This window comes from Dermacentor andersoni, chromosome 1 (assembly GCF_023375885.2).
Source record: "Dermacentor andersoni chromosome 1, qqDerAnde1_hic_scaffold, whole genome shotgun sequence".
In the NCBI taxonomy this organism is placed as follows: Eukaryota; Metazoa; Arthropoda; class Arachnida; order Ixodida; family Ixodidae; genus Dermacentor; species Dermacentor andersoni.
In genome coordinates this window covers 130,915,239-130,927,600 of record NC_092814.1, presented here as the reverse complement: position 1 = coordinate 130,927,600, position 12,362 = coordinate 130,915,239, and the positions used below count along the sequence as shown (strand labels likewise).

General features: G+C 42.8%; 1 protein-coding gene across 3 annotated transcripts in view; it reads left to right on the top strand.

The window, feature by feature from the left end:
- Pkn (serine/threonine-protein kinase N) overlaps positions 1 to 12,092 on the top strand; it is a 181,385-nt gene extending 169,293 nt beyond the window's left edge. For all 3 annotated transcript variants that reach the window (XM_050193885.2, XM_055062035.1, XM_055062036.1), the window contains one exon: positions 5,866 to 12,092. In XM_050193885.2, the coding sequence (XP_050049842.1) occupies positions 5,866 to 6,009 (144 nt within the window). In that variant the 3' untranslated portion in view covers positions 6,010 to 12,092. The remainder of the gene's footprint in view (positions 1 to 5,865) is intronic.
- The last annotated feature ends 270 nt before the right edge of the window (positions 12,093 to 12,362 follow it).

Sequence of the window (12,362 nt, the reverse complement as noted above, 5' to 3'; positions counted from 1 at the left end):
TCCAACTCCATCTGCAATTTTTTTTCGAAGACACTTTATTTGCTGTGCATTTTACTAACCCCTGCCTTCTATTCTCTTATTGAATAACATAAACACTACTCCTTAGTATTCAAATTGGATTAAGTCGCTTTTTTATTTTTTTCATGTGCTTACTAGAGAATGACAGCATCAGGCGATGTGGTTTCAGCCCGTCTTGACATAAAACATAGTTCTGCATCTCTCAGGGAAATTTGCAAAGGCACTCAGGGAAAACCTGGAAAACTCGGGGAATTTGAAACTCAACTTGGTAGACACCCTGTTTTCACTTAGGAGCAACATAAATATTTAGACATTGATTGTGCTGACGAATTTAGGCGCTTTATTACGAGCTGCGGACGCATCCCAAGGGCTTTCGACCCCGGATAGACGGCCGGCGTGTTAGGCCTACACTGTCTCCCAGCGATTGCAAGCTCGCCTGGCATGCTCGTTCGATTCCATTGGCGCCGATAAAATAAAATGTTTTGCAATTTAAACGTGGCATAACTGTGTACACATTGTGCCGACTAACATTGGCGCTTTCTTATACGAGCTGCAAGTGATCGTGTCACAAGCGCCACCGGTGTCGAATTCGATGGTCAAACGAGCTATGCCTGCCGGCTCCTAGCCATTGGCGGCTGTCAACGGTGCCGACACTGCGAACGCGACCCTACATCTGCTGTGTTCGCATATGCGTGTTTATATTGTCATCGTTTGTTTCAAACAAGAGAGCTGTGCAAATATGTTTGCTTTCACTTTCTGTTCGAAGTCATGCAGCATTCCGAGCTTCCACGCAGGAACGCTGGTTCTGGGCGAAGCTACGCGCCGCTTGCTCATTCGTACCATGTGTCCAGAATCGCCACATGCGGCAAGCTGCACACGATGTGCCGTATGACGGATCGCACGCAATATCGCACCATGTGTCTCTGGCTTTAACAAGCATTGGAAGGGGCAAGTGTCATGGAAGGGGCAATTGTCATGGGACACAGTATTTATTCCTTAATTATACACGCATGCATCTGCCATCTCCTGTCACAGTATGAGCACCTTTATGCCTAATAGGTGTACTGGGAGTCCTTGAGAGCTTTTTCGGATGTTTCTGTGGCGATTTTGAGCCCTTAAGGTCATGCATTCATTTTTTGTCGAAAAGACATGCATTCATTTTTTGTCATCCTCCCTTTTTCGAACTGCCTGGTGTTTCGGGCATTTTCGTGGGCCCTAGGGAGTCCGAAAAATTGGATGTTGACTGTACTACTGACCAAGAGTATGCTTCAAATGGTCCGTGGGACGAACACATGGTGGTAGGAATACGAGAACACAAAGGACCTACACCTACACATTAAGGAATGAACAGGAAAGGAAGCGCGCCGCCACTTGTTTGAAGGAGCTTGAACTAAAGAAACAAAAACAGTCTTGGCTGGTATCGAGATGCAACAGTTAGTGAAATGCAACTCTGAGGTGTTGTGTGGGGTCTGAGAGTATGTCAGGACAGGTGAAGTTGACTTAATTACCAGCTGTTAAGAGAGTCTCACTTGTGACAAAGTTCGCGCCTCATACCAATGAACTTGCTATCAGTTGATAGAAATGGCTCCTATTCGAAAATATTTGCTTCGGTATGAATCTCCTTTTTATTCGTATTTGAAAATGTTCAACTCGATTTGCAATGGGTTTTATCATTCTTTTCGAAGATATTTTATTCAGGAGTGCAGATTCTTGGGCTAGTTGGTTCGTTGCATCAATTGAAGACATAGTGCTGGATTGACACAGACAAGAAAGACGACAGGACATGCACGTCCTGTCGTCTTGTCCTTGTCAATGAAGTGCTATGACTTCAATTGATCTTTTATTTGGGTGCATTTTACTAACCCCTTCTTTCTGTTTTCTTTTTTGAATAAAATAAATGCAACTCCGTACTATTCAAACTGGATTAAGTCTTTTTTTTTTTTAACATGCTTACTAGAGAGTGACAGCATCGGGCGACATGGTGTCAGCCTGTCTTAACATAAAACAAAGTTCTGTTTCACTTAGGGAATTTCGCAAAGGCATTCATGGAAAACCTGGAAAACTCAGGGAATTTGGAAAAGTCACCTTGGTAGACACCCTGAATGCAGCTTTGATGTCCTTTTACAAGTCCGGTGCCATGCACCAGGACACCAATTGCCTATCACGTCATCCCGTATGTGGACCCTCCTGATTCCGCTGGCCATGATTCCGACATCTGCATCCTTGCCACCTCCAGCTTGAGTGATATATTCCATCAGCAGCTCAGCGATGCAAACTTGCAGTCCATCATCGATCGTCTACGCTTTAATCACTCCAACCTGTCCCTCCACCTGTTCGTGCTCCACAGCAATAATCTCTAACGTCGCAATATCAACTCCGACGGTCCCGAGCTTCTTCTCATACAGTGAAACCTCGTTAAACCGTTGTTGGCCAAAGCTTGGAAAAAGTATGTACTAAACGGTAGTACGGCTTAACCGAAACAGCATGAGATCGCCCACTTACCTGTCAAAAACAGAACTCGGAGAGAGTGCGATGAAAGGGGAAAACACATGCAGTATTTATTCACTTCGCACGACAAAAGTGTTATTTTCGTTTGATGCCGCGGCGGCCTAGCAGCGACGACAGCAGCCTCGAACTTACTGAATCTGCGAGCCAGCTTTTCAGCCAGGCCCCTCTTCTCGGCTAACACTCACATGGCAGATTCCTTGTTGGCGTTGCATGTTATCCGTGCACATGGGCGGTAATGCTGCAGAAGTCACAGGGCGCCTTTTTCATTACGGGGTGCTGTTCTCGTCCTTGTTTGCACGACGCCAGAACGCTCTCTGGCACGGCGCGGAAATGATGTTGATGTGACTTTACGCACAGAGTGCTTGGAGGCCGTTGTTCTGATCTCTGAGGCTTGTTGATCTGCCGGGCCGCCCGATGGAGACGGCGCACCGCTGTGCTTGCGCAACAAAAAGTGGAAACACTACGTGTTAACCGATACGTATGCAATAAGCTGGTGTAGTTTATGCGGATAGAAAACGCATTATGTTAAATAGCCGCCAAGTCGGGGATTTTACTTTACTACTTTTAAAACGAAACTACTGTTTAAGCAGGTATGGTTTAACGAGGTTTTACTGTAGTACTACGACCCTCCGTTCTACACTTCTCCACCAGCTCCATGATGCCCCAGCAGCCAGCCACCTCGGAGTATCCCGTACATAGACCGCGTGCGGCGTCACTTCTTCTTTCCAGGCCTTTACCATTCTGTGCACCGATACGTTGCTGATTGTGAGTCCTGCCAACGCCGCCAGCATTCGTCCTTGGAGCCTGCAGGGCGATTTCAGCCTACAGACATTCCAACTAGTCTGTTATACTGCATCGGCCTTGATCTCGTTGGACCATTTCCAACTTCTCTTTAGGGGAACAAGTGTATCGCTGTAGCTATGGACTAGGCAACACAATCGCCATCACACGCGCACTGCCAACCAGTCGCGCCACTGACGTTGCAGACTTCCTGCTTTATGACGTCATCCTCCACCACGCCACTCCACAAGCAGCTGCTGACAGATGCGGTCGGCGTTTTCTTTGGCAAGTTGTTCACGATATTCTTCACTCTTGTTCCACAAGTCGCAAGCTAACCACCGCCTGCCACTTGCAGACTAATGGACTTGCAGAACGCCTCAACCGCACGCTCATTATGGTGCTATCCATGTACGTTTCAGTAGATCACTGTGATTGGAACAAAAGTTTGCCTTATGTAACATTCGCATATAACTCGTCTCACCATGACAGGGCCGCCTTTTATCTCTCATTTGGCCGCCACCCTACATTGCCCTTTGAGACAATATTTCCATCAACTACATACACTTCTACAGAATATGCCCGCGACGCTGCTGTTCGTGCTCAAACGGCTCAATACATAGAACTGGACCATCTCTACTTCATGGCTGACTCAAAAGGCCCATTACGATAGCTGCCACATAACTGTTCACTTCGAACCAGGCCCCTTGGTCCTTCTTTGAACCACTTGCTGCCACGTGACAAACACGGTGACAAAGTGTGCATCATCACAGTTATAATGCAGAAAAGAATGGTGGAAATGACAGAAACCATGTTGGGAAACGCTTTTTGCGTCTTTCTTCTTGCTGGCATGTATGAGGACTTTGTGGTCCCTATCATTGCAACCATGGATTCTTCCTTCTGTGGTCGGAATGGTGGTTGCAGCAAGCAGTTGTCTCCTTTTTATTCACTGTGTGGGATGCAATGTTACATCATTGAGGAAGCTATTGGCAAATTGGATGAAGGATGCTTAGACTGCACTGCACTTGCTAACTTCAATTTATTTTGCTGTGGCCAATGAGTACCTAGCTGGCTCACCTGTTAACCTGTTGCTCACCTGCAAGTTCTTCCTGTGGGCTTCGAGTGCATATATTTTTGCACAGAATGATGAAAACTGCAGTTTCTGCACAGATTTAGTGCAAATTTTATTCAAGGTTAACAGATTTTTTTACGAAATCAGTAAATATTAGTTTTCTTGGTCCATTTGATAATTTACCATTCACAATTTGAACAATTTCTACAGCCCTGTAAAATATGCATTGAGAGAACTTCATGTGACTTCTTGTGTACATTGTCAACATACTTATTAGCATGTTGGCCATTATCTCATTCTCATATTGTAAAGCCATTAATTTGGGAATGGCAGGAGGATGTTTTGCGATGACTGTTATGGCTAAGGCACGAAATATTCTGTCATAAATGCTGTTGCGATGCCAGTGATAATTTTGAGCTTGCCATATTGCAAGGCAAAGCCCTCGACTAAAATGACCAACCCTTTCCCTCCCGGAAAATGGTGGTAAGCGAAGCTTGTCCTGCATGAACCTTACCTTCGTCATGGTTAAGTAAGCCACAGGTAACGGTGCCAGATTGCTTCAGCCTCCCAGTCCCTCAGCTGGAGATCTTCTCCTTGCTGTCGGATTGCCTGGGCTTGGGCGGCTCTAACGGTTAGATTGGTGCGCCGACGGGCGAGCCCTTTCATGGGCGAGTTCTTGCTGCCGCTTATCGAAGACTGCCTGTTTCTCCAGGGAACACACAATGCATGGGCGTCCCATCCATTTTTTGAGACTGAACTGAATGGAAATGAAGCTGGCACAGCGTGTGCAAAACCCTTTCCTGCCGTGTCCCTCCTCAGCGATAGTGAAACAGCTCTGATTGGTTGCACGTGAAGCGCGGGCATGCGCCTATGCAGCTGTAATCCTTGCTAATGACTCGTGCTCCAGTGCCGGCACAGCTGTCAACTCGTCAAACTACCCTTTCCTGCAGCTGCTCTGGTTTGCGAGCAACTAGGCTTTTTTGCGTGACCACAACGCCACCGAAACCTGTGAGCCAATACAAGCTTCGCTTGAAAGAGCGGGTCCAAAGTTTTCACATAGAGTCCGAACTCTGTAAACTTGCCAAAAAATTTTGAAATTCTGAATTTATTCTGTATCTGTAGGCTTTTTGTGGTTCTGAGAATGCAAGAAGTGTGGTGCAACTAATTTTTTTATGCAGAGGTTAATTGCCGCCTGAAGGGGTTATGTATTATATGTGTGTGGCATACAACCGTATAAAGGCAGGTCATCCCAGGTAGATAGTAGATCCATTCTCAGTGCTCTGCATGCACACTGGTGCACATAAAGAGTCTGAAGGCCAACTGTTTGTGGCTGTCAATAGCTTACTAGTCTTTACTTTTTTTGTGTGTGATACAGTGTGTGTTTCTGGTGTTTAATATGTTAATGTTTGCTAAAACAAGTAGCATGCTAGGGATAATGTTTTGTTGTCTGTGCACAGCGTTGCTTATTTTTTTGTGCCTGTTCTGTTCAGAAAAGCCCGGAAGATGTCAGCAACTTCGATGAAGAGTTCACGTGTGAGCAAGCAGTCCTGACAGCGCCCAAGGATCCCCGCCCTCTCACTCAGGAGGAGCAGGCACACTTCAAGGATTTTACTTACACCAGCGGCTGGTGCTGAAGAGCTCCACATGCCTCTACCTGAAAGCCTTTCCCTCCTCTTGCTGTATCTTCCTGTCATCGGGCAAAACCTAGAAGCATGTGGTGCTTCTGTACAACAGGAAATCAGCACTAAGCATTTCAGGAAAAAGAAAGTGAGCTCATTGTGAACAACTGCTGAGATATCTTTAAGGAGACTGTTGATCAAGGACAGCTGTAGAGTTTGGGGTCTGGTCGGGTAGTGTGTGGCATTATTGCTTTGCATTTTGTGAGCGCGTGCTGCCTGCCAGTGTGCTTAATGCCCAACATCGGTACTGTGCTTGTGTGCTAAACAGGTTTTGCATATGATATCCTCCCTTGAGTGTCCTGCAGGCAAAATGTGTGGCATTCTGCTTTGTTTTTTGCGAAGTAGGGCAGCTAAGTGACAGACTTAACGTGGATATCTGCAGAAAAATAAAGCAATTATGAGCATGACTTTCTTCGCTGTTTTCTGATGGCGTAAGAGGTTGACATAGAGGCTAGCTTGACCTGCTAAGCAGCAGAGTAAATGAAGTGCTACTATTACCCTTTCCTTCATAGAAACCACAACTTGTAGAAAGGTGTTCCTGGTCATGTTGCTTAACTTAAGAAAAGCAAGTCTTAGCTTGCACAAGCTGCACTCACTGGTGTGTTGTGAGTCTTGTGACAGTACTTGGCCCTACTTTGATATTTGTCGCACCTTCATGATCTCGTGTGTCATGCCTGCTGTGGCTGTGTCCTTGATTTTGTGTGTAATAACTGTCAATTAGCGATTGTGTTACTGGTCTTGTTTTTGGATGTTTGTCACTGCTGCATGTTGCACTTCAGGTCACACACACACACACTTCGTGTATATCCACAGAACAGCCATAAGCATTAAGGTTTCCTTGCTGCTTTCACAGGAACTTCACACAGCCCTCATGAGCTGTCATGTGCATGGGTGCTTGCAAGTCACCATTGAGTTTTCACACTGCAAGAGTTGTGCTTAAGATGAAGCAGACATGAATTTCTCTGCATTGGCCGGCTATGTATGCTGCTGTTAAGACAGCTGCAGCTATTAATTTTCAAATATTAATTGCTTGAGCTGCTTGCAGAGCCAGCTAGCCTTCCTCAATATGTTTAGTCACTGCTGTATCAGGCCTCATAGCTTGTTACATTAATAGGCTAGTGGGGTTTGTTCATGTAGGAGTTGGCTGCACGGTGAAGTCATGTCGGTTATCGCGATTCTTCATTGAGAAGAGTGAACTCTGCTAACACAGCGGCAACACTGACAGAATCTCAAAAGTTAACCGATTCTTGTGTGCTATTAAAATTTAAAAGCATATACTCCCGTGCTGCGTGATATGGGTGTTGCAAGAGGTGCAGGAATGCAATTTTTGTGCCTTTTCTTTTCTTTGCACGTTGAGTACAAACTGGTAGCATGTTACAATAGGACGAATGACCTCCCTGTTTGCTCATTGCAATGAAACCAAATGAAGGGGCCAGGCTTGCAAACATAGCCAACACCTTTGATGTGTGCCTTTTAAAAGTGCTTTGGAAACAAACGTGCTCAAGCAGTGTGAAGAAAAAAAGAGGGGGGTGGGTAAATGCTCATTGCTGTTGTGTGCAAAGAGGGCATTTAATAATCCTGTTACTTGAGCCTATGTAACAGGCCTTAACTTATGCTTCAGTACTGCCAGTAGCCTCGTACACAGTGGGAGGCATGCTGCTTGCTCTTTTGCTCTGAAGTTGGGCAATTTTTTTTTTTGTCTTTTATACAGGGTGTCCCAGCTAACTCTTGCGAATATTTTAAATTATTCAGGTGTGCTATAGGAGGACGCAGCTAAAGGCATATTGTTGACCCCATTGTGGAGCAAATCAAAAGATTTTCAATGGAGCAATTGAACAATATTCTGTGTAGTTGCATAATTAGCCAAGATTAATTAACCTTGCTTTTCTTAAGAGAGGAACTTCCAATGAAGAATCTGTAGAGCATTTTAGGAAACATGGTTCTGCAGTATTCAACTTCACACTGATTGTGCAGTTATTTTTTCTGTGCCATAAAGAAAGACCACCTAATAATATTAAACATGTGACAACCCGCTTGCATGCAGTGATTGCAGGGCTTTCAGTTGGGCAGCATGGGAACGAACTGCGCTTTTGAGTTAGTTCACTGCCAATGAGAAAGTGACAGGGTGGCAACAATTTCCGGTTCTTAATTCTGTTTATCTGCTGCTTTTGGCCGTACAGCCAAGATCAATTGCTGAAGTGAATTTTGAAGCAAATGCCTGCATCTCTGCCCTGTCACTTTCTTATTGACAGCACGCTAGGTTAAACGTGCTGTTCGCCCATGCGTGGCATGTTTGAGAACACTGCGATCGCAACGCACAAATGCTTAGCCATATGGAATTTTTCATACCTTGTGGGCTTTCTTTATAACACGGAAAAAATAATGGTGCAATTGGTAGGAAGTTAATACTGCTGAATTAGACATTTCCAACACTCAACATCTTCTTTATTAAAACATTTCTCTAAATGTAAGACCTGCAAAGTTTAACTTTGACTAATTATGCAACTAAACAGAATGATTGAATTTGCTTTATAATGTGGCCAATAACATACTTTTAGTTGCGTCGTCTTATATTATGCCCTGTAGCTAAAGTTAGCTGGGGCGCCATGTAAATAGTTCCAAATTGTGACCGCTGTGGAAACATGGGCTGTTGAGGATTCTTTAGTGAGAGCACCCTTGCTTCCTGCTCAAACCTTGGCACTGCTTCAAGTCATTTCTGTAAGACGTGCACCTTAAATACTCATGATAGGCAGCACTGCAGCTTGCTGTTGTAGTTTATGCACCGTCTCAGTACAGAGAGCACCGCGTGCTGCCTTTGTTCTTCTTCTGTAGCAGTGTTTTTGTCTCAGGATCAGTAACTTGTGTTTTTCTTTCTTGGTAAAGGGCATGAACATTGCCTTTCTTCTGCACTCTTACACCAGTATTTATGATAGTTGGATAGTTGCTGTTGCACAAGCCTTGCAAAAGCTTTTTCTCCTGCCTTCATGTACTGCATATTGTATACTGTTTCTCTATTCTGTTATTGCTCATTCAGGAGTGTCTTTTTCTTATTGCAATAATCCTCCCATGTACTTGAAATCTTCAGCGGGGTAAAATTTTTTAAAACTACCTTGTTTGCACGGTTATAATAAGATGGCTTGCTAAAATTTTAATTCTAATTGTGCACTTTAAATGTGGTGAGATCCTTAGCATGGTAAAATTTGTTTAAACTACCTTGTTTGCACAGTTATAATAAGCTGGCTTGCTGAACTTTTATTTATAATTTTGCACTTTAAATGTGAGATCTTCAGTGTGGTAAAACTTGTTTAAACTACCTTGTTTGCGTGGTTATAATAAGATGGCTTGCTAAAATTTAATTTCTGATTTTGCACTTTAAATGTGGTGAGCTGAAATGCCAGGCAAAATGAGCCTTTGTGAGAACATCAGCCCTTGAATGGCCTAGAATAGCAAAGAAGGCAACTTGTCTGTGTATTAAGAGGAGACGCTCCTCAGAAAAACATTTTTTAAATATTTTTACTAGATATCTGAAAATCCAGCCACTTATAGGGCATTACAAGCACATTTCGAATATGTTTTTAGTTTCTGTGTAACCTAGTTACGTCCTACACAGTGGTAAAATGGAGTAATTTTGTGAGCACTTTTTGTGTAATAAATTTTTGCAAAAAGCTTTGTGCTGTAGCTTATTTAGCTCTTTGTAGACCGCTAAGTGCCGATATGTATTCAAACGGCATCTACAATTACTGCAACTATGAAAAAAAAAATTGGGGCACTTCAACTAATTTTTTCCACAATCACATGAAAATAACTGTGCATTTATAATTGTCTTACACTAACAAAATTTGGCATAGATACTCTTGAAGATATGTAGAGTGCTGATACCTACTTGAAACTGCAATATCTCACTGCAGTAGTTGCAAAAGTACAAGGTTATGTTTCAGGGAATCGAGAAAAAAAGTTAGTTGAAATGCTCTATAATCTTTTTACATAGTTCCAGTAATTGTTCATGCTGTTTGGCTAGATATCAGCACTTTGAGATCTACAAAGCGCTAAGAAGCTACAGCACGATGCTTTTGTGAAAATTTTGTACATAAAAAAGTGCCCACAAAGATTACTGTATTTTGCCTTTAATTGTACATCACATACCTCAAAAACTATAACAGCTACACAAAAAGTAATGCCATATTTGAAATCTGCAGAGAAAACGCTATCATTGGCTGAATTTTGAAACCTCTAGTACAATAATAAAAAAATGTTATTTCGAGGAGTGTCTCCCCTTAAGGGGGGAATAAAGACAATCAAGCAGAGAAGGGCATGCTTGTCAAAGGAGGCATGAGCTCAACAAATTTGCCGGTGAAGAAAGTGTGGTGTAAAGTGATCCAACAGCCTGGTCCAGAATTGTGATGCACACCCCTGCAGTCTCATCTGTGTAATCTGTTTGCATAACCACAGCTACCCAGTGCTCGCATGCCTGGCCACTTGGGACATTACATCATAGTCTAGTTGGAATGTTATAGTTTGATAGGTGGTCCGTTATTACAGTGTTTCTGCAAGGGCCCCAGGACACGTGTTTTGTATGGGCAAAGGTGTTCCCATGACCACTGTAGTGGATCACTACACTAATGCTACTTTACCTATAGTTGTTATAGTCAAAGTAGGCACCTTCTGTTTAAATCGTAACATTATTACCTTCCTCACTTGTGAAAAGTCCTCTTGGCATTAGACCTGTCATGTTATAGCCGTGCAAATACAGTAGTTAGCTTGTAATTGCAGTCTTCTTATTTAAACCAGTTTGTTACCGTTTGGTTTGTGAATGTGACATTAATTCTTTGAGCATGAGGAATCTGTCAGGTTAAAGAAAAACTTGTTGATTCAGTGTCCAGTCTGTTCCACAGCAAGCAGCTTCTTCCTTTTGTTCATGTTAAGCTTTAATTCGCTAATTTGACTATGATTCAATGTAAAGTCAACCTTTTTGTGTTTAGTAATTTTAACTTCTAGTTTATTTTGATGTGTGTTTGTGCTTAACATTGTACACTTTTTATGTGTATGCGTTGCCCAAATTTCAGACAGAGCTGTCTGTACAAGGAGGGTGCAGCAGCAAAGGCCTTCATTGTATTTTACGTTGTCCTTGCTACTGTCAAAAAAAGGTAAATGACATAGTTATGATTTTGTAAGCACATCATTGTCAGAAATGTGAGAAAGGCATACTGATACACACTTTTCATGACAAAGGCTGAGCCTTAGTTTTGCTTTTGTTGCTATATACTGCATACAGCAAGTACTTGAGGAGGGGGAAAAAGTTATGGTAACAAAAATATGTTCATTTCATTTTCCATATAACGCTGATATTCTTTTGTATGCGTTTTGCTATGCAGTTTAGGTCAGCTTTTACAGATTTCAAATGTTTGTCACCAAAGAATATAAGAGAAAAGTAAGAAGTGCACCAAGCTGCTGTACCCTCACGAGAGGTTCAGTCCTTGTTTATGTATGTAGTATGTGCCGGACTTCTTTGCTGCCACTCGTGCAATTTCTACTGGCTTCTAAGAGGCCCCGCGTATGGCAGAGAGCTGAAAAGCTACCGTGTTGTTCAATCAAGTCAAATTACCAATGTTAATGCAGATGCAAGTCGAGAACAGATGCATTTTTTGCCAGACATCTCGCAGTTTTGTACGGGGAGCTTCCTCCCACTTTTTTTTTCTTTGCATTTTGCAAACACGATAATGCACATCTTGCATGAAGGATTTTGTGGGTGCCAACTGTTTTTACATGATATCAGCAGCATTCAGGTTGGCCAGTTTTTATTGTGCTTTTAAAAGCATGTTGCACTTATTCATTTTGTGGAACCTTGTGATTTTTCCTACGAGGCAAGGTTGGTTGTACAGATGTTTGAAGAACACCGCAATGTGTGTTAGTCAAGACAACAAGGTTGTTCTTGACTGTGTTGATTACTGGTCTTCCGTTTTATTACAGGATGGGTAGGTGTACTTGTATATATGTTTGAATGTACTGTTACTAAATAAATTAATTGGAATGATCTTGTAGACCAAGGTTTTGTTTACAATTTCACTCAATGATATTGATACTAACTTAGCTGTCACCCTGCTAATATTTGCTGTTTTCCTAGCAGTGAGCACTTAAATTTGTGCCAGTGGGGTTCTTTGTTCTTTATTTTTTTTTCTTGCAGTTTCAGGTCTAGTTCATAAAAGCTGACATTGGTGCAAGTTGGTATAAATACATGGTGGAAAAATATGCAGATCCAACGCACATCTAAATTTTTTTAAGAGTCAAGCTCGCCGTCTGAGCAGTGCCAG